This window comes from Salvelinus sp. IW2-2015, linkage group LG14, assembly GCF_002910315.2.
Source record: "Salvelinus sp. IW2-2015 linkage group LG14, ASM291031v2, whole genome shotgun sequence".
Classification (NCBI taxonomy): Eukaryota; Metazoa; Chordata; class Actinopteri; order Salmoniformes; family Salmonidae; genus Salvelinus; species Salvelinus sp. IW2-2015.
The window spans coordinates 49,505,433-49,529,028 of NC_036854.1; the positions used below are offsets into that span (position 1 = coordinate 49,505,433).

At 43.6% G+C, this 23,596-nt stretch overlaps 2 protein-coding genes across 3 annotated transcripts in view; both read left to right on the forward strand.

Moving 5' to 3' along the window:
• LOC111973151 (limb region 1 protein homolog) overlaps positions 1-23,596 on the forward strand; it is a 211,260-nt gene that overhangs the window by 154,419 nt on the left and 33,245 nt on the right. The gene's annotated exons all lie outside the window — the stretch shown is intronic.
• Positions 16,972-23,592, forward strand: LOC111973569 (sonic hedgehog protein; the record flags this gene model as incomplete). Its single annotated transcript, XM_024000947.2, has 3 exons — positions 16,972-17,375; positions 21,159-21,420; positions 23,387-23,592. Coding segments are annotated over exons 1-3 (777 nt in total), but the record flags the coding sequence as incomplete, so codon positions are not given.

The window sequence follows — 23,596 nt, forward strand, 5'->3', positions numbered from 1 at the left end:
GAGCGCCAAGTCTATGTCCAAAAGGCTTCTTAACAGCTTCTACCCCTAAGCCATAAGACTTCTGAACTGCTAATCAAATGGCTACCCAGACTATTTGTATTGTGTGTGTGTGTGTCCCCATCCCCCACCTCCTCTTTTACTCTGCTGCTAAACTCTGGTTATTATCTATGCATTGTCACTTTAACTCTACCTACATGTACATATTACCTCAATTACCTCGACTAACCTGTGCCCCCGCACAATGACTCTGTACCGGTACCCCCTGTATATAGCCTCGCTACTGTTATTTTACTGCTGCTCTTTAACTATTTGTTATTTAAAAAAAATTGTTTACTTAACAATTATTTGTATTAATACTGCATTGTTGGTTTTGCGCCCCCTCGGGTTCGTGCGGTGGAGGAGATTTTTATGGGCTATACTCAGCCTTGTCTCAGGGTAATACATTGGTGGTCTGTTTATATCCCCCTAGTGGTGTGGGGGCTGTGCTTTGGCAAAGTGGGTGGGGTTATATCCTGCCTGGTTGGCCCTGTCCGGGGGTTGTTTCCCCCGACCCCACCTGTCTCAGCCTCCAGTATCTATGCTGCAATAGTCTATGTGCCGGGGGACTAGGGTCAGTCTGTCCTGTCTGATGTCCTGTGTGATCTTAAGCATGCTCCCTCTAATTCTCCCATTTTTCTCTCTCCCCTCCCAGAGGACCTGAGCTCTAGGACCATGCCTCATGACTACCTGGCTTGATGACTCCTGGCTGTCCCCATCCCCAGTCCACCTAGGCGTGCTGCTGATCTAGTTTCAACTGTTCTGCCTGCGGCTATGGAACCCTGACCTGTTCACTGGACATGCTACCTTGTCCCGCAGACCAGCTGTTTGAGACCCTCCCTCTCTCTCTCTCTCCCACCCTCTCTCCATCTCTACCGCACCTGCTGTCTCAACCTCTGAATGCTTGGCTATGAAAAGCCAACTGACATTTACTGCTGAGGTGCTGACTGGTTGCACCCTCTACAACCACTGTGATTATTATTTAACCCTGTTGGTCATCTATGAATGTTTGAGCATCTTGAAGAACGATCTGGCCTTAATGGCCTTGTACTCTTATAAATCTCAACCCGGCACAGCCCGAAGAGGTCACCCCTCAGTGCCTGGTTCCTCTCTAGGTTTCTTCCTAGGTTCCTGCCTTTCTAGGGAGTTTTTCCTAGCCATCGTGCTTCTACATCTGCATTGCTTGCTGTTTGGGGTTTTAGGCTGGGTTTCTGTATAAGCACTTTGTGACATCTGCTGATGTAAAGAGAGCTTTATAAATACTATTGATTTGATTAGATACAGGAAGCAGTAAATTTAGCGCTGGTCGTTTATTTACTTGATGCCCTTGCTGGAATGTCCTTGGTAAATGAAGGCGAACTATCCAGAGCAGCACGTTGCACACTCACATACACACACATGCATGCGTGCATGCACAATCATGCACACAAATGCATGCACGCACGCACGCACACAAACACACACCGTCCTTCGCAACCTATATGGTCACAATCCCATCCAGGTATATACGCTATCAACGTACTGAGGAGCCAGTGTGTTTCAAATTGTTTTAGTGTCATTTGTGGGTTTGTTGGTGGTAGAGTGGTGTTTTTTGTGTTGTGGTAGTGTTGAGCGCACAGCTTCCCTATGGATCAACGCATCTCTATGGTGCTCCTGAGACATCCCTCTTGTTCGTGCGACATTCCAGGTCCGTCCTTCCTGTCGCTCCCCTTGTATGGCGCTGATTGACAAGCGTCCGCTCCTCTCAGCCGCGTAATCAATCTGCTAATTGGTGTCGGAGGGTCGGATGCTGTTGAAGCGTCCCCAGTCTTTCTTTGCCTAATTAATCTTTGTCACCACTGAGGAGAAGGAGAAGGAGTTAGGAACGTTTTTTTCTTCTCTTCTCTTGCCCTCTCTCTTTCTCTCCCTTCTCTCTCTCTCTCTCGCCCTCTCTCTCTGGCTCTCTCTTTTCGTGCTTTGTCATGACTCTCCTCAGAGACGAGTATGTTATTCCCTTCATGGTTTATGCATGTTACTGTGCAGGGTTCATTGTGTCTGGCAGGCAGAGTCTTTGAGGGGAAGGTAAATGTTAGGCTTGCTGTTTCCATTAGTAACAAACAGGCCTGGAGGAAACAGAGAGGTCAACCTGCCAGGCCTTAGTTCACTCTGTTCACCTATTGCGTCCCAAATGGCACCCTATTCCCTATATAGTATAGGGAATAGGGTGCCATTTGAGATGCACACAAATTCTAATTTCACAGACAGTATCCATATGCTTTTGTTACAGCTACCCTTATAGCATCATGACTATCCATAGCAGTGCATTGAAATTTCCCATTACAGCTATACCTTCAAAATGAATCATTGTCTTGTGGGGTCGTGGTGATGGGAAGAATTCAAATTGACTGTGTCCCATATGGCATCCTATTCCCTATATTAGTGCACTATTTTTGACCAGGACCCATAGGCCTCTTGTCGAAGGTAGTACACTATATAGGGAACTGGGAGCCATTTGGCACGCAAGCTATGCATACTCTTTGATGGCAGGGGCCCTGGAAACAGCCCACTCCACTTCTTCACCTCCTGATTATTTAACTGGCTTCACCGCCTAAGGTGCCAATCAGTTGCTGATTGGATGTCAAAGACCTGCAGGAATTTCAATAGACCCTGGGCACAGTCAGCACTGTGCTGCGTAGAACACGAGGACAAAGTGACATCAACAGCCTCTTTTACACCATATGTAAATTTCTATACATATAAAAGAGGCAACATATTTCACTCTATTCTCTATTGCCCAGTTTAAGATGATAATGAAGTCAAAGGAGTGTGTCCATCTAATTCAGCACATTTCCCCAATCTCATGGCTTGGCCCCCCAGTGCCCCCTATTGGCCCCCCACTCATCTGTTGCCTCCATGGACCTAGTTTAACTTACTCTAAATTATGAAATCCACTTTGATTAGAGAATAAAGAAAACATTGCAATTGCACATTTTTACAGATTGTGGTTTTCACAAGAACAAACATAAAAGCAGGAGGAGTCTCTGTCCTCCCCCTCCCCCTCCCCCTCCCCCTCCCCATTCTCTCTCTCTCTCTCTCTGAGAGGGATGCAGGTTGATGCAGGAGTGAGCTGAGGTGTTCTGATGAGAGTGATTATTATGGGAAACAGCGAGAGCGAAGGTCCAATTCTACCCCTGTCTACCTGTTCGCTCCCTCACTATCCCACTCCCTTGACAATAACAGCAGTTGCAATTCTCACACATTGATCACAGACCCATTAGAGTTATTCAGTCCCTTTTATCTACGCATATTTTTTCCTGTGAGCAATCTTTGCTCTATACGGGCTTGAACTGCTGCATCAGCCTGCCGCTGTGAGCTCAGAATGCACTTCTCAATGCTTTTGACAGCAGCCATTATTACGACAACCTGCCCAGGAGGACACATCAGGCTAGGGCTGCATCTTAAACGGCACCCTATTTACTATTCCCTCTATAGTGCACTAGTTTTGACCAGAGCCCTATGAGCCTTAGTCAAAAGAAGTGCACCATATAGGGAATAGGGTGCCATTTCGGACACAGACTAGGACATTATGCAACGGAACCTTTTCAGTTAATGTCATGTTAACAGAACAAAAAAAACGTACTGTATATTTATGGCCTGATTTGACGTTATTGCTTGTGCAAGTAAGTTTTTTCTCAGGGCAAGTAAGGCTCTTAACATAGTTTGGGGATCAGAAACTAGCTTAGCAATCTTATAGTCATTATAATCCTAACGTTATAAATGTAATGCCCAATTCTCAACATGTCCTTTCAAAGCATGTCCACTGAACGTGTTGAGCTCTCCATTATTCCTGAGACGGTGTTCACGAATGAAAAACCGCAGAGATTCAGTGGGAGAATTTAATACGTCTCAGATTCACTGTGGAGTACATATAATGGCCATTACTACAGCAGTGATGACAGTAATACAATGACAAATAAATAATGATGTGTGAAAATGGATGGAAACTAGACATAACTAAGTAATACTATTTTGGGGAGCTGTTGGTGCCCGGTGACGTGAACTAAGGTCATAAAGGTCATCAAACCTGTTTATCAAGGTGGTTGGAGGCTCACATCAAAGTTCCCTGGGAGGAGATACAAATTGCCTGTGACTCCCAAGGATCATGCTCAATGCCAGCCAGTTGGATGGTCTCCACAATCACATATAATTGGTCTGTCCGTATAGCGCCGCTTCCTGTCCGCCTGCACCTCGTCGTGGCGCACGTTATTTAGAGATGTGTTCTGTCCAGCTCCACTCTGACCACTCAAATGTATCAAATACCCATACCTCTCTTCAAGTACTCTACAACAATTAGAAATCGTATTCATTTCCCATATCTGTTTAACGTAAACTGTAAAAGTCCAAGTCACTAAATGAACTAAGGAGTGGTATCTTAAACACGAGCAGTAGTCACACTAACTTGATTACATTAAGTCAAACAAACTCAATTCCTCAATGTGTCTCTCTTGACTAACAAGGAGTTGTTGCAGTATAAAGTACTGACAAAACTCTGTCAAATCAGTTGTGCTTAACCATAGACATTAAAACCAGTATTTAGTTAACCATAGACATTAAAAACAGTATTTAGTTAACCATAGACATTAAAACCAGTATTTAGTGATAGCGCTGACGTCATCCACGTATTCCTATGGAAAACTCCCAATGGCATATGAAACCGGAAGTATTTAAATTTGAAGTGCACCATTTTGCTGAATGGGTCTGAATGGCACCAAAATAATCACTAAGGATCATGGTGAAAGTGGCCGTAACTAGCAAAAGATCACAGTCGATATAGTTGTTTTCATCCTGCCTGAGAGAGTCAACCTTAATGTCTGTGGAGCCTCCTCGTAGCCTGACGGCCCGTGATTGGTCTGTGTCAGCACGTGGTCCTGTGTGACGACAAATGTAGTAGTCAGAATGGATCACTATTTCATTAAATATCTTGATTTGTAGCGAACGTTAAAATAATTCACTGTGGGGATCTAACTTAATCGTAATAAACACATTTTAGAGCCCGAAGCGGCCGTTCCCCCCAAAATAATTGTCCGTTCTGGCGATCGTAATTTACATCGGCTCTCCAGGGCAGACCAGGGCTTTTGGCACCGCTAGGTTGCTACGTAGTAGCCGACCAGCAGAGCTTGTGACTTCACGCACTGTGGCCTGCGCTTAACAGTGAGTGTCATGTCTGTTCCCAGCCCAGTTCACAAAGGCAGAGATGTAGGTCAAACCAAGTCCAGCTAGATCTAAATGTGAAGAGAGGTACAGTATAGTGCCCAGGATCACAATCATTCAAGTGAAATGCTAAGAGTTCACTCATTTTTTGTGTCTGTTTGAAATTGCAAGAATCCCTCTCCTCGACTCCGAGGCATTTGAGGCAGTAAATTCAACACATTTTTGATCGCCGATGTCCAGTCTGGTCAGGAGCGTACTCTAGAATGTAGCGAGTAGGTGAGTTTTTACACACTTCCCTGTCAGTTTTCAGGGTGCTTCGCAAGCAGAGGAAGAGGCGAAGTCTGACGGGCCAGTCCCAACTGTATCACCGCCGGAAACCGGACTCCCTCAATCCACATCGCAGAAGTTTCACGGAAGATCCGCGTTATAGCGTGACTGAAATTTAAAGACAATGTTCCCGCGTTTACGGAGACTGCATTCATGGTGAACACTGCATATGTCAGCTTAATCCAAAATTGCATTTACATTTTACGCAGACCTTACTTTGTATGAGTAAAAAAAAACATAGCCAATGTATGAGAAATATGTGATTCTCCTTAACCAACATAGCAACGTTCCCAAAACCTTTAGGGACCATTAGGGGAACGTTCTGTGCTCTCTGGGGTTAGAGCACGTTGGTGTGTGAATTGCTGAGCTTCTCAACAAACCTTCACATTACAGTCATTTTCAATGATTCTACATTGTAGACACTAACAATTACAGTTTATACAGAAACCCTATGATTATCACAATGATGACGTGTCTTTACAAAGATGGCGTAACTCATATGATGTGTTTAATGGTTTAATGGTCCACTGCATCGGAAAGGCCTCAATCCCTTTCCTCAAACAGGTAGCACCTGTCTAGTCCCCCTGTGATCCCCCTAGCCTGTGATCTGGGCCTTTTATAGACTTTACTACCCACAGTAGCCTACAGAAGCAGTGCACAAAGCTTTAAACCTAACCCCCCTCCTTACCTGATGAAGCACCTACCTGCTGCAAGGCTGTAAAGATAAAGGGCGGGGTGTTTTCCCACCTGCACAAAGAGACCTGAGATAAGCACAACTTCCGCTATTCCTGTCAGTCACACAGCACACTACTGTTTCTCCGGTAGTAGTATACACCATCTCCCTATTCTAATTTACTGTATGTTTGATTTGTAGAATCATTTAAGAGTTATAGCACTGGCGGTTGTACTTTATTGGCTTGATCGTGACGTTCGTCTTTATGACTACCGTCTAAAATATATTGATGTTTGGAACTCCTAAATCTACATGATGTGTTAAAACATGTCTCCCAGCTAACAATTCTAGGAAGAGAGAATGTTTTTGTAATGTGACCCGCAATGTTCCACTGATGTTTGAGGGTCCAGTCTTCCGTTATTGATGGGAAAATTCTAAATATGTTAGCAAAAACCTCTTGAGAAGCTTTTGACCGTGTTTTAGCGTTAAGAGTTAGGATAACGTTCCCTTAATGTCAAACAGAACTTACCCAGAACATGGTTAGTATGTTCTCATAATATCCAATAGTAATGTTCTAAACATGTTTCATGGGACGTTGCAAGAACATTAATGTGTCCAGTTTTAGGAGGGTTAGGAGAATATTCCATCAACTTTACACCAAATACACACAGAACATGGTTACCATGTTCTCAGAATATAAGATATGAATGTTCTAGACACATTTCATTGGAACGTTTCAAGAACATCCCTGTGTCCAAGGACGTTTAAAACATAGGACATTCTGTCATGGTCCCCTGGAGGTTTTTGTCTAGTTCCCGGCTTGTTCCGGGGATGTCCCTAAAGATCTTTTTAGGATGTTGCCTATTGGTCCCAAAGAAACGTTCAACGTTTTTTCATTCAAAGCTCTTTGTCTGTTGGCAAGGTTAGGGACACCCACACACACTTTTCAAATGACATATATTACACACTATGACATACATGATTCATTTATACAGTACTTATTATTCAACATGTCCTCACAACCTCTTGGTTCACGGATTTCCGATCTTCCTGCTACTCCACCATGTCCATGTCAATGACTGATTTCACCTGTATTGCTACACTTTGCATTTCGAAGTAAATCTCAGCTCTATTAAAAGTACACTCAAGAATAAACAATAGACTACGACAGCATATAGAAAACCCTAAAATTGCTCAAATAAGTCAATTAAATCAATGATGAGAGTATAGTTAGATCAACTAATATCTGACACAGACAGGGTGGCGTAGCAAGAAGATTGGAATACCGTAAACCAAGAGGTTGTGAGTTCAAATCCTAGATGAGGACATGTTGAATAATAATTACTGTATAAATTAACATGTACAATGTAATCGTGTGTGTCAAATATGTAAGTTAAAAGCACTGTGGGTGTCCCTAACCTTGCCAACAAACAAATGAATCAGTGGTTCACCAATCAGGGCCTTGATGTGCTCGGCAACAGTAACCTGGTGTGGAAAGAAACACATTTTTTTTGGAGAACGTTTCTTCGGGACCATCAGGCGACGTCCCAAAAAATGTGTTAAGGGACGTCCCTGGAACAAGCTGGGAAATAGACAAAAACTTCCAGCGGACCATGACAGAAAGTCCAATGTTTTAAACGTTATTGGACACAGGAATGTTCTTGCAACTTTCCCATGAAACATGTCTAGAACATTAATATTGAATAGTCTGAGAACACGTTAACCATGTTCTAGGTCAGTTCTGTTTGACATTAAGGGCCCTATTCAATCTGTAGTGCTGAAGAGCCGCTTTATAGCGCGATGGACAATTAAAGGCAATGTTCCCATAGTCGCGGAGACTCCATTTCACGGTTAACACTGCATTCACGGTACTTATTCACAGTAAACGCTGCATTCAAATATTACCTTTGCATTTTAACGCGGATCTTCCGCGATCCTTCGGCGATACGGATTGAATTCAGCCCTAAGGGAATGGTCTCTCGGAAACAATCCTTGCACTCCACAGGAACATTCATATGAAAACATTATGTAATGACCTAATGAGACTCTTAAGGGAACATTCTCTCAAGTTTGTTGTGAGCTAGGCTTTTACACACATATTCTAAACTTCTGAAACAATGTTAGCATTTGTTTTTTTGAATCTTTGAAATGTATTTCATATTTTTTTCGGTGTGGTCTTGTTTTCCAGCCGCCACAGGATTAGTGGCAGCTTACTGAGTTTACTGCCAGACTTTAGTCGTCAGGAAGGAAAGAGTGGCTCCTTCTTGCTCTTTGGACTATGATCCCAGCAGGCTTGAGTGTCAAAGAATTGGTATGGTTTCACTTGGAGAGAGGAACAGGACTCAGGAGTCATCATCACAAATGGCACCCTGTTCCCTTTATAGTGCACTACTTTCGACTAGGGCCTATAGGTCAAGTCTGTCTCGCTGGTCAAAAGTAGCACACTACATAGGAAATAGGGTGCCATTTAGGAGAGTACCAGAGAATTGGAGTCAGACACTGTCTGGTGAGACAGATAACGAGGACAACATGATTACGTCACAGAAGGGAATGGACGATCAATGGCAGCAGCCTGCGGTCGATAGCCATGCTCTTTAGGTTGGAGCCGCTGTAGCTGGGCTTTGTCTACTCCACAGTAGTTTATCCCGGCACTAATCTAACACGCCAATTTTATATCTCTACTAACAGCACTATAATTCACAGACAGAGCGAGTGAGAGAGGCCCCCAGAGGAGAGAAACAGATAGAGATGGAGCGGCAGAGAGAGACAGATTTTCTCTGCTCCTTTCATAGGGGTGGTATTATCGGTGTGGTATGTGAGGTGTGGACTTACAATGTAAAGGACACACCTAGAAGAGCTGGTGCAAGTCCATCTGTCTGTCTATCTATCTGTCTGTCATTCCAGCAATAGCGTCGATTTGAGTATGTCCTCTTCCCTGAAATCAGTTTGTTTACCTGAAATGAGGTACCAGAATAGGATAGAGTTTAGTATGGAACATCCACCAGGTATGTATGACACATTAGACACAGGTATAAGAAGATACATTTCTACACAGTTACTAATCAGACATGAAGGCTGTTTTAATAGGGGTCAAACCACAATTGTGTGCGCAACCACTACAGAAGGTACATAAACACAAGTGTCTTCAATGTATCACTTCCATGTGCTCTCAAACATAAAAAAATGACGAGATCCGTGAGCAATAAGCACATCTTTTTAACAGGGGCCTGATTGGTTATTGTTATAATAGTCATGTGTTGTTTGAAGTGTCTACGAGGCTTCAGAGTTGAAAGTCTGTGAAAGGGGAGGTGAGCTTGAAGGTCTGAGCTTGATCTCCATGCTAACACACCGTGCGCATCCCAAATTGCACCCTATTCCCTTTTGGGTTCACTAATTTTGACCAAAGCCTGTCCCTGGCAATTCCCAGCCTTACCTCACGCTATTCCCATTATAGTGCACTACTTTTGACCAGCGCGCGTCAAAAGTAGTGTACAACATAGGGAATAGGGTGCCATTTGGAGAGACACGACAACGCGGCAGCAATACGCAGACACGACAACAACAGAAGTGATAAGACTGAGCCTTTGTTAAGGTGCCTTGTTTGCGAGGGAGATTATATTATTCTGGGAGGTGGTGAGGGGGGATGAGGAAAAGGTGTGGGGGGGGGGGGGGGGGGGGGGTTGGGGGGTGGGGGGTGAGGAATGACTGGCAGGGGGTCACTAGGAAGGTGTGACTCAGAGGTGCAGCGCCGGTCGAGGTCTAATCAGCTCGCTACTATCCAGGCTCATCCTCCAGAGCGCCGTTTGACATATCCCTTCAACGCCGCTCACAACTCTGCTCTCCTCACCTTGGTTCTTCAGTCTCCTCCACACTGGGCTGGTCTCTTAGCATGCTTCCCAAATGGCACCCTATTCCCTATATAGCGCGCTACTGTTGACCAAAAAGTGCTCTGGTCAAAAGTAGTGCGCTATATAGTGAACAGGGTGCCATTTGGTATGCAATCTCAGTCTAAGCCCCACTACCTGTCTGCCTACCTGCCACACTCTATTGACATAACCCACTCCGCTATCAGTCACTCGCCTCATTAGCTTCTGTTTTGCTGTTTTTCTAAAAGCTAGTCTAGGCGCACACGCTCACAAACACACGCACACTCAGAAAACTCACAATTCTTCCCAGGAGTAAGTCAGTTTGACGGTTTGACGTTTGGAGGTTGATTGTGAACTATGTAGACGACTCTCACTCCCGGTGTGATGTCCATGAAGAGAAATGATCATCAAAGTCGCTCGCTGGTTAGGTAGACTGAACTGTGTCTGTGTCAGTTGTATTGGTATGAGGTCGTTGTCTACTTTTGACTCGTTTGCTTTATGATGTCTAAGCAGACATTACAAATATGCAGCCTGTGACTCATGAAGTTAATGGTTACTTTACCTTTGGTTAATATCATAATCAATTAGGAAATAGGCAAAGACTGTATCTTTAGACAGCATGAGCAGTACTTTGGAATCAATCCAGGACAACATTTCCTCCAAGCTTACTTCGGACAAAGAACCAACGAAGTGAGAATCTGATGCATTGTTGCTCCAAGGACAGAAATTATTAACTTAGATGGGAAAGAGCAGATTGAGAAGACGTGTGCTTGGCAAGCATGTTATCATACCATAATAACTAGCAGATACTGGGGTGGTTAGGGTGGTTGGCATTAGGAAGCGCAGTAGCCTGTTCCTGTGGCATATTTAAGCTATTTGGCGTTTGCAAGGTTCCTGGGTTAATTTATAGACTCTATTCGATAGGCCTGAGGTGAAATGGCACACACTTGAAGGACTCGGGATCATTACACAGATAGTATCTGTGTCCTCAGGTTTCGAGAAAAGAAAACGCAGATTGAACAGATCAAGCCGAAGCAGAGTTTTCTCACCATAAACATTGTGACCTTGCATATCCAGATTTGTCACGCCAACGCAATTATCATCTGTTTGTTGTCTGTGTGGCTGAAACGGCCATTACGGTTTCACAACAGAAGAGGGCCTTGATTTCATGCACATGAGTCATTGTGTTTTTGCCCTTGGTTTCTAGGTATGATTTCAGTACATTTAAAGATCCATATGTGTGACAAACCACTCTTATCACAGAAACACAGGATCTATTTAGCCATCCTCTAAAACAATCTATAATTTGGTATTTGTGTGACTACCAGTGAAGGAATTAGGACTGATGTTACACACGGAATGTGATGTGTCAACAGAAGTGGAATGAGACTCTCTCCTAATCAAGCATTATCCCAGTTAAGGCCTGGATGTTCTAACCATGCCCCTCCACCCCTCCCCTGCGTGTTGGGTTCACCCTACTCCGTAGTTCAAAGTGGTTTTGCCTGTCTAGCCTTGGCGCTTAATGTTTAAGTATTGGGAGCGGCTGCAGGGAGCAAATAAAACATCTTTACAGACTCTGTGACACACCGAGAGCTACAATCCCAGGTACTGTTATTGTGCAATCTCCATTGTAACTCAAAATGAAATGCCTTCAGGACATATCAATCCTTTCAATACAAATCACGACCAATGTTCTCTAAAAGCGTGATTGTACCGTCTTAAGTGATTCAGAGATAGAAAGGGGAAAGGTTGTGGGATAACTGGCGTAAGTGTGCCAGTTTCACCTTTCGCAGATTGTCAAAGGTTCAGGCCAGGATGAAAGCCCTCAAGCCCTGAATCGGGACACCTGCCATTTGAAACTATCAACCTTGTCCTTGGTGATGGTTTTCTATTGGGTTGAATAAAGGAACCTCGTTTTACCAAACAAAAAGAGAACTAGCTGGCACAGGGTGTGTGTGCGTGATCACTCTGCAGTGTTAATCCATCAAAACCTCAGACAGAAGGAGGACTTAGAACAGTCATGGAAGGACTTAGACCAGCAAAAGCTCTGTTCAGCCCCTTTCATTCTACCTCGCCACATGCTTGGTTAACACTGTGTTGTGCAAAATTAGCCACCTGTTTAGCTTTGATCAGATCAGAGGCAAATCGAGATCCTCCATGCCGGCTCAAACTGGTGAGGGGAACATGCTCAAACAACCAATGAGTGCTTTATTTGGGTATGGCTGAGGTGGATGGGTGTTTTCAATCAAGGCCTATGGAATATGGCCCCAATCACATGGCAGAAAAAAAGGTTTGTGAAGGTGGTGTAGGGTGCATCCCAAATGGCACTCCATTCCCTATATAGTGCACTACTTTTGACCAGGGCTCTGGTCAAAAGTAGCGCACTATGTAGCGAATAGGTTGCTATTCCAGGTGACTAGGACACACCCGTAGTCACCTGGAAGGGAGATGTATGGAGATGGCCATGGAGAGAACTGATGAGTCATCCATCTCACTACTCCTCACAGTGGATCATCCATCACATGCAACAGGCTCAGCGGCGCTACGCAATTCATAATGCCCTCAATCCCCCTTTTAATGATTTCATCAAACAACTCTTATTGTTGCTGTGTCACTCCTGGTAGCAGTTAGCATGGCTCTCTGCTACTGCTCTGCTGTCCCTGGTGACTATGTTCTACTATTTATGAGTGTTTTCTCTAAATGGACTAGTCTCTACCACTGTATAAACATTATGCTGTTGAGATTCTGCCCCGGTGTTCAGATCATCCAGATATCTCACGTCCCCTCCCCCACCACTTTATTTGACCTTTCTTTAACTAGGGAAGTCAATTCAGAACAAATTCTTATTTTCAATGACAGCCTAGGAACAGTGGGTTAACTGCCTTGTTCAGGGGCAGAACGACAGATATTGACCTTGTCAGCTCGGGGATTTGATCAAGCAACCTTTCGGTTACTAGTCCAACACTCTAACCACTAGGCTACCTGCCCCCCCCACCCTCTGTCCATGGCATCAGAGTAGGGTGAAGTTGCCCATAGATGCCGATCTTGGGTCAGTTTTGCATTTCCCCCAATAATAGGTAAGGATTGGGGGAGGGGAAGCTGATCCTAGATCTGTACCTAGGGGAAACTTCACCCCGGAGGCTATGGCTGTGTCAATGCTGGAGAAGAGATGCTTGGCTGGGCTGTGTTCTTGTCGTCAGCTGTGCTTCCAGTGGACTGGTTGGTTCCCTCGGAGCCCAGGCAGCAGCCCAGCCTCCTAGTCGTCTGTACAGGTTGCATTATTCATGGCCTCCAGTCTGCATTATTTACATTGCTTACCATTTTTACATTTCACACATTTAGTTACCAATTTACAGGGAGGCCTTTTTCTCTTCTCCTCGTGTGATTGAGGTAATGTACCCAGTTGGTTCGTTGGTACAAGACATCATGGCGTCAGCCACCAGGGCAGGGCGGATGTGGTGGTGGGTTGGTGGAGTCTGAGGGTAAGGGCGCCATCTGCCTCACCAGTCCCCACCACACCGCGCGGCAGTCCTTGTGATTTTGAGGCACCCGGGTGACATCACTGGCATGTCTGCCTGGGTCTACATCTCAGAGTAGTGATACCTGAACTCCTGTTCACTGCCTGTGACCTCAGCTTTAACACTGCCCTTGGTTTTGGAACGTCTCCTGCAGCTGTAGGCTAGTCCTCCCTGTGTTTACTTAGGACTTCCATGTTGACGGCTGCTGAAATGTGCCTACTGCCGAGACAACTGAGATTCTCCTGTCACTCTGGAAACAAAGAACATAGAGGCATTTCAAGGGTGTGTGCACAGCTATACGTAGATAATCAAGTTATTTTTCTTGTAATCAGAACAGAGGGGGACTCTCGGTTTGGCCTGACGCTCTGCTAGCTAAATTGGTCATCTTTTGGCAAGGGCTTCATCATGTTCCTGCGCACATTAAGTGACATGTAGCATCACCTGCCCTAATATCACCTGCCCTAAGCTGGCATGAGCCTGGCATGGGCCACGGACACAGTGTTGGCAGTGCTGGAGGTCAGCCAGGGCAGGTTTAAGTTAGACCTAACCTGTCTCTCCTGTGGTGGCAGGATCTCCCCCGCTCTCGTGCCACATACAAAGATATGTTAATCATAACTATTAATATTTCTGCATGATCACTATGATATGGAACACCAATGTTAACCAATAGTTCACCCAGGATACATTATTTTTACATACTAATAATCTCCAAATGCTAAGTAATCCATTGTTTGTTCGACCCAAATCAGCACCTCCTTACTGAACAAAGGTTTGTTCGACCCAAATCAGCACCTCCTTACTGAACAAAGGTTTGTTCGACCCAAATCAGCACCTCCTTACTGAACAAAGGGTTTTGTGATTATGTACAAAGCTCCTCCCATTAGACTTTTAGTCAACCGAGCCCCAGATTTTTTCTGTGATACTTATTTATGTAGTAATATGCATATACAGTATCAGAGCAGAGAAATACTACAATTTACAATATGCGCTTTTCCAGAGCGACATACATTTTCGAACTGGTCCCCCGTGGGAATCGAACTAACAGCCCTGGCATTACAAGCGCCATGCTCTACCAACTGAGCCTCACAGGACCCCTATTGCTTCTACAATTGTCATTCACTGTGGCAATATCCTTGCAATATCTTCAAGGCCTCTGCTAATGTTTTATATTGTGTCAGACCAGAGTGGTTCACACATTGCCAAGTCATCGACAAGGAGTTTACTGAGATAAACCCAGAAAATATTGATGAAAGCAATCTAAACAGATCACAATCTCTTTGTGAAGCTCAGATATGAGCTGCCATACAGCATCAATTGGATACTGATGAACGTTCTATGCATACATTGAGTTTTGGTCATCTCCCGAAGCAGAAACAAATCATTATCTGCAATGGGGCCTGCTAACAAAGGCCTGACCATCGAGGAGCAGAGGCGGAGCGTTAATATGTCTCCCAAGACAAACAGACACCATCTTTGAGAGCGGTCCTGCAAACGTGTGAAGACAAGAGAAAGTAAGACAATTAACGTACATACCTCGCCTGCTGCTATGGACCAGTGAATACATTGGTTACCATGGCGTAATCTGTCAATGAAGTGGACTTTGGGGGACAAGCTTTGTGGTCTGATCCCTGGCCCAAACAGACAGCAGCGTGTTTGTGTACACTTGACAAGCCATTTCCAATAACCAATGGCCCAGGATGTGGAGGAAGGAGAGGCCTGGGATAACAACCTCAGAACACCCCAAGTCTCTTCCCCCAAAACACCAGGACACCTTTTTGTGCTGATCTGGTTTTATCCATATTTTGGGGATTATGGTTCTGTTCATTTGGGGTGAATTTATTAAGATAGGGCTAAACATAACTATATTCCATAATAGGCCTGGATGTTATTAGTTTGGAAAGAGACTTAATAATAAAAGTTGTTTAAAAGTTTAAAATGTGTTTTTAAATGTTTAGTGCTAGGGAATTCTCTTAGTTCCAAGGCTGAACATCTGAACATGTAGGCGATGCTTCCACACAACATACTTTTAGGCCTATTGTAACAATAAAGAAAATGTCATTCAACATTTGTATTAAAAGGTGTTACACAAAGTAACAGAAAAGTGTTGGCTACTCTTATAATTTGTGTTTGCACATGGTATTGCAGTGTCGTTTCAGTAATTACCATTTGGCGAATTTTGGTAAGGCTGAAGTACAGCGCGCATTACGCATGTATCATTAACATAACATTTGAATTTGAGTTAGACCTAATTTGCCAGTTTTGTCCATTTAAAAAAAGCCTGCTTCCATGCAACGCTTTATCTGAAGACAAAATTGGATGGTGGCTCTAAAACGTGACATGCATCCACATAGCAGATGTGTGATCCACGGCCTATGGCAGTGTCATGCGCATTGATATGTTTTATTTCTTTTTATGCAAGAAAATAAACGCATGGTTTTTCACATAACATAGGATGTTCTCTTTTTATGCAATAGCAGACTAAAATGCTTACACTAAAATGAGGGGTTTCGTGCCCGAGTCAAATGGTATAGTTGGACATGTGTGCATACATTAGTTTAGCCTAAATCATACTTCGTAATAGCTGTTTTAAAAAAAAAAGTATTTTGGTCCCGTCTAGTTTCCAACCAGCGGCTATGAGAAGCAATACTAATACTGGGCTGTATGGTTAACCAATTGTACAACTTCTTGACAACTTCTGGCTTATTCATGCAGCCTTTCCACCCAGACACTCTAACATAGACCCACTCTTACACAGTGAGGAACACCCAGTCAGTCAGAGACATGCGCACCCGTGCGTGCACACGGATTTTCAAGCTATTTCCCACAAGTGGGGAGTCAACGTGTACCAAAGTTGATCTAATAATTCTAGACACAACATTCGAATCACCCACACTAAGTCAAATAGCATAACAACATAGGCCTATAGGCTAATAGGTGGGTTTTCATCAATTGGTTAGTTTTAGGAACAGAGGAAGAGAGAAAAAAAGTGTAATTGATGTTTTCCCATGGAGTACAGCCCCTCCCCTCTAACCCACCCTTCAGGTGGAAAAAAAATCTTTAAAGATTGTTTTACTCTTTGTGGGATAACATCAGAAGGGTTTGTCTGGGCGAACCAATCAGGTCCCTCCCTGCCATAGATCGGTGCTATAATACATAGCAGTAAAAGCGGTCTGCTCGCACAAGCGGCTGTAGCTCGACTACGCAGAGATTCCGTGGCTAATTTTCTCACTTTTTACCCACGCAGCAACGTCTTTCCTTCGATGTGTTCCGTTATTATTTTAAAGAGGCGTTCATTTCCGCACCTGCCACGGTAGTGATCGGGGGGCACGGTAGCCTACAGACGAACTAGAGGAGGAGACAAGGACATTGTGGAAGCAGCGGAGCGAGAGGCAGGAGAGACATAGAAACCGCCGCCGGTTGACAACATACTGACAGGCTCCGAGTAATTTAGATTTTATGGACGAAATGCTGCTGTTGACAAGAATCGTTCTGGTCGGGTTGATCTCCTTGTCCTTGGTGTCCTCTGGGATGGGTTGTGGACCGGGCAGGGGCTACGGGAGGAGAAAACATCCGAAGAAGCTGACACCTCTTGCGTACAAGCAGTTCATCCCAAACGTCGCGGAGAAGACCCTAGGAGCCAGTGGCAGATATGAAGGGAAGATCACACGGAACTCCGAGCGATTTAAAGAACTGACTCCCAATTACAATACTGACATTATCTTTAAGGATGAAGAGAACACCGGTGCGGACCGGCTCATGACTCAGGTAAAACGAATACGTGTTTAATGCCGTGCATCTTCTAGAACACTGTCTAACACAACCTTTCACATGAGGATGAAGATTGCGCACCACAAATAAGGACATATTTAGGTCTCGGGTCTGTGCTTTTTAAAGCAGATGTGTGAAAAGGTTCCGTTTCAATCTCAGAGCATTGCACTTTTGATTAGGTCCTGCATGGGTAAGGCTCTCATAATCAAACCAGAGACATGACATAGGCCTACTGGCATTTCGGTAAGACACCCGGCTTTCATGATTGTGGCAGTTTATTTGAAATATTTATGTGGTTCTCTCTCCTCATATCTATATTTGTATCAAGGCCTTGTCTTGTACAGACGCGCACAGGCTGTTTATGCATTAGCCTACTATATATCAATAGGATATTCACCTATTGCACCGTTAAGATTTAGATTACATCTTAATTTCAGTCATCTGATCTGGCATCTATGACTGTAGCAGCGGTGTTGTTTATGCATGGTTGGCGCATGCAGATATATTCTTGCATAATGGTATTCACCCTTTCGCAGTATAGTGTTTATCGGCGCATGAAGACTGACATTTCTTTGAGAATGTTCTGAACACTGTCACTACTTCATAAATGGGTGGGACGCGGCCAATTAGTGCAATGATATAGCAAGGCGCACCGACTGCACCTTGCGTAATGCATTTGCTTTGGAAAGGCTAAGTGGCAAATAAGCATTGTAGTTTCTGTGAATCAGAGTTCCCTTAGCCGAATGCTAGTCTATGATGTCTTCATAAGATTCTGGGTGGCTAGTTTGCATGCATTGTCCATAAAATATTGGGTCAGAAATGCACAGTCTGGATAGCATGTCTCGCGCCCATAAGGTTACTTGATTTCCAGCTACTGTTTGGCTAAATTGGGTGTTTATTACGCTTATGCCGCACTTGCTGTGCTGCTATTTTAATAATAACCGAATTACTTCAGTCCGGCCACCTTAAAATGCGACTGAACCTGAAGTAGTGTGATAGAGGTGCGCGAGCCGGACTCCCTGGACCGTCTACAGCGACATGGGCACGAGCTCTGATTAAATATTCACCCTGCGTGCAGTCTCAACATCTCTCTTAAACGCTCCCTTCCCTTCCTCCAATATATACGTTATCACACTTTAAATGGAGGCTAGAGTGAGATTCAACCGTATATTCTGTCTATAGCCCTCGGCCACTACCCGTTAAAGCTGTGGTTGAACAGGGAATTTCCCAAGGACTCTGCTTTTTGGACACACCATGCGCTTTCATCTCCATTTACCTGCTTTCTTTATCGATCTGAATAGAGTAGAGGGTGTATTTGGGGTTTTATTATGTTATAACTGCATAAACAAATGCGAAAAACCTTTTAAAAAACATTAATTCCATTGTGAGTGACAAAATAATATCATTTCTCTATGTTTTGTGCTAGACTATAATTCAAAGAAAGGACATGTTTCCATTAGATCAACCAGGCAAGGCAAAGGAGGCTCATAAACATGGGCGGGGGCATTTGAACGCATGACCTTTGGTCAATGAGAAGAGGAAGCATAAACAAAGTTCAGACAAAACATGTATTAAGTATGGAGTGCTCAGTATTTATTTGCTGGTTAGTGGCGCACTGCGTAGCCCTAATGCATAGATGCACCTGCAACAACGGCACGAGTTAGAGATAAACCAACGTAATATCTGAATAATAGGAAGAGCTAATGGTTAGCATCTAGAATATGTTTGCCATCTTCTATATTGGATGGTTGTTGTGCGTAAAGGTCAATCATCCCGTGGGCTGTCGTGGGGACCGCGCGGACGCTCTGTGGGTGCACAGGCGCACTGAAAGTTCTAGGCTATACGATCGATTCCTGGAATAGTCTCGCTATTGTTTAATCAAACTGTCATTTCAACTGAGATTAAACGTGTGTCTGTTGTGGTTTCCTAAATGTAAGTAAAACTCCAGTTAAAGTGATGACTATAAAAGCGTGGTGCCCCAGGCTGCGCCAACTCATTTTGAGTGAACAGGTTAACCTGCAAAGCAGCTCCATCAACTACAAAGACAAGTTCGTTTCGAGGAAAGTTAATGACGTCCTCGCTTTACCGACACTTTTAGCGCGCAGCCCCAGAAGAGTCTGTCGCGAATAAAAACATCACATGGTCGTTTGTAGCAAGCACAGCTTAATAATGTGAACGTAATATTGCCACGAAAACGAGGCGATATTGAGACGGACCAGTGGGTTGTTTGCACTGACAGGTAACTAATTGATAAGTGTTTCCTCTAACCAATTCATTTGTGGGAAGATTAAGAGGCAGGCTGCGGACTAGGCTTGTTGAACAACTATAGTCTGAGCACAAAGCGCCGCTGAGGGATCCTGCTGGGCTTCACGGTGGCTGAACATAATTTGGCTTGATTTGCGGCACACGACCCAATGAATTAATAAATAGTTTAGTCTTCACGGCTCTTGACTCCGGCTATCGTACTCAGAATGTTTTTTTCACCCACTGCATGCTACAAGTGCGAGTATAATATTAGTTTGTTTTGACCTCTCGCAGGAAAGACCGGTTAGGCTAATTGAGATACCACTGGTAGACTAACCTTATGACCAGCATGTCTTGGGGATCGTTGCCTACAAACGGAAAAGGATGGTGTGTGTGTGTGTGTGTGTGTGTGTGTGTGTGTGTGTGTGTGTGTGTGTGTGTGTGTGTGTGTGTGTGTGTGTGTGTGTGTGTGTGTGTGTGTGTGTGTGTGTGTCAACCCCCGGTTGAGTAGTCCTGTCACGTCCCAAGAACTGTGGCGACAAGAATAATTCAGCTTTCCCTCTGGTTGCGGTGAAAATACGCTTTTGTGATGTTTTATTTTACATTGGCCCTATTTGTTAAGTGTTGAGAAGAGTTGTCTTGGAGATGGCCAAGCATCTCACAAAGGGTCCCGAGATAGGTTAGGAAGTGCAACGTTCCAATTACAGGAAACTATTTTATAACTCAGTTATTTCTGAAGATTATCCTCAATATCAATTATTTATTCAAAGAAAACACACATCTTAGCCTGCTAAAGATTCTTGGTTTCATGAAGTGATATATTTTTCCCATTCTAATGCGTTTTAAATATGTAATTCATTCCAGCATTTCGTTTTATTGGAGTCTATCACATCTTATATCATCTTGGGTCTTGGGAGAGAGTACAAATAGGCCATTGAGCGGTCGCACCTGTCCAAGGATCAGATCTATATATTTTAGGCCAGTGAAGCGAATGCAATGCCTTATCAATTTTTAATCACAAGCTTCTCTATCTGAGATGTGCCCCTCTGACGCTGCTCTTCACGCAGAACATTCGAGCTTAGGTAATTCAAACAAACCATTCACATTGTGAGTAGACATATATCCCCATCACATAGGCTATATCACTCCATACAACATCACGATGGACGGTATTGATTTGAATAACAGTTGACGTTTAGTGTGGTGGAATCTTGGAGATATTCAGGTTTACCAGATGTAATGAAATGTTAACTATTTAGTGATTTGTACTTTGGAAAGACCATTGAAGACCTTGAAATATAGGAAAAGGGCAACTCTATAGGACAATGGTTTTGGCCTCGAACCATGCATCTACAAAATCGCCCATACCTTCAGGCATTGAATTAAGATTGTGAGCTTAATATCATAATAGCTTAATTTATTACTTAGGCTTAATACCCAGGCCTGATACACATGAAAAGGTATTAGCATCTAGTGAGCATGATTCGTGAATTTTCTATATCTTAATAGACAACTGGTCTATTTTCCTTTCCCCAGAGATGTAAAGACAAGCTGAATTCCCTGGCTATCTCCGTCATGAATCAGTGGCCAGGGGTAAAGCTCCGCGTCACCGAGGGCTGGGACGAGGATGGGCACCATTTCGAAGAGTCCCTACACTACGAGGGAAGGGCAGTGGATATCACGACCTCCGATAGAGACAAGAGCAAGTACGGCACGCTGTCCAGACTTGCAGTGGAGGCTGGATTCGACTGGGTCTACTACGAGTCCAAGGCCCACATCCACTGTTCTGTCAAAGCAGGTAGGGTGTCAAATTAAGAAGCAGTTCGTCACCATCACTGACATTAAAAACGAATGTGAATGGGAAAGATGGTAATAACAGGGAATATAGCCTCCTGCCCTCCCCTTCAAAACATTATTATGTCCGATTTAAACTCGCACATTTAACTTGTCTAAATTCCAGTTACTGACATTAGTCTACGTTGTATAAAGGCCTATTTCTCACCGATGAACGAATAAAGTTATTGATGATAAAACTGTTTTTTCTTTTAACAATATGCTACTCCAGCTAGACAATTCATCAACATAGATTATTGGATAGAAATAAACAACGTTTCTATAAATAAATCAAAACGTTTCTAGGATATTATTTGATGCTTCCTCGTTAACCAACCTTCAGAGTTTTCCACTATGTGTCCTCTCGCTATTCACTTGTTATACCGTGATCTCTTATCCTTCCATTTTAGGCCAATCAGTTATATTTCTTCTAGATTTATAGGCCTATTTAGATTTCAAATAAGTAGGCCCACTCCATCTTTATGGTAGTTGTGTTGTGTATGGGTAATTTCCTGTTTATGTTTAATGCATACACCCTACCAGACATTTTCATGATCTTTTATTGCCCCACACCGTCTCTCAGATGGAACCACGACCTTATATTTCACAAAATCTATTCCCACACTCATAAAATGCCATGACCTATACTTTCATTTTGTGCCCTGTAGCTGTAAGCTAACTGATATGCTATTGGACTCCGAAATCATTGCACGTCAAGAGAAGGCTATTCGAGTTAACTTAACACATTGCAGCTTTAGATGTGTAGAGTTGTATTATTTTTCGAACGAATCAATCCATTCTAGGCCTATGTTTGGATCAGTGTTGTCCATCCAAAATGTATATGAATTTTACCAAAGTACTTCAGACAAATCTTTTGGGTTAATATCATCTCTTGAGTTTCCTAAAAACCATATGGAAATCGACTTAGCCCTATTCTTCCTGAAGAGCACGTTTGCGTTTTGAATTGAATGGAACATCTATTTAAAATTCAACGCACTCGTTTTGAGATCATATATTCCGTGTCATTCGGGGTCATGTGACTTTACCAAAGGGATTTAGACTTACAAATGTCGAATTCGTTTGGGGCAAATCTAGTTTTCAATTGTCACCTTATTTCATGCCACGGAATCTTAAAATAAGATTAGATCCAGAAATTCAGAGCGGGTCGGTTCTATTCTGTGGATGTGTGTGTTTACTGACAGTGTGATCCTGGAGATCGGAATGTAAAGAGTTCTCCAAAGGCCCGAATTATTGTCATCAAGATTGACAACAAAGCGGGGGAGAGGTGGTAAAAAGAAGGGACATTGATGTTGGTCGACTGCAAGCATTTAGAGTCTTGGCCCTCATTTAAATTCAAATCTGCATCTTGAGAGGCTTGGAAAAGTGTCTCCACTGGGTAAATAGTCTTTGCGGCGCTCATGGTTTTTTTCTGAGAGTACTAGGCTATGTGTGTGAATTGTCACATAGAGGTTTCTGCACCTGAGCAAATATGGGAAGAGAAGCTGGGAAAGGCGCAAGTGTTCTTTTCCAAGAATGGCTCGGTCCACAAGCTGATTTAGAATGACAATGTCTGCTCTTTATTGGTTTTTAATTAACGTCAGCAGACCCAGGGCTTTAGGTTTTCTCCTCTAATGCAACAAGGAGCAGCCAATAGGCCTACGTTTTTGTGTGTGTGTGTGTGTGTGTTGGGGGTAATGTAACCTATAGGATATTGATAAATACGCCTAAAATAAAAAATGTCATTCCTCTTTCCTTTTAAAAGTATGGATAGAGACAATAGGCTTATGTGACAGTGGTTCATTCATAGGCAGGCCCATGCTACATACATACTCCACAGTGCTGAGCTCAACTCGCCCTGCTCTCATGGGTAAATCAAATAATTGATGGGTATATATTCACAATCACTAATACAATCTCTTCTATTTCAACAGAAAACTCCGTTGCTGCCAAATCAGGAGGCTGCTTCCCAGGCACCGCTTCGGTAACTCTCAAAGATGGAAGCAGGAAGGCAGTGAAAGACCTCAGAGTTGGCGACAAAGTGCTGGCAGCCAACAGTGATGGGAACCTCGCATATAGCGACTTCATCATGTTCGTGGACCAGGACTCCGCAACCAGAAGAGTGTTTTATGTGCTAGAGACTA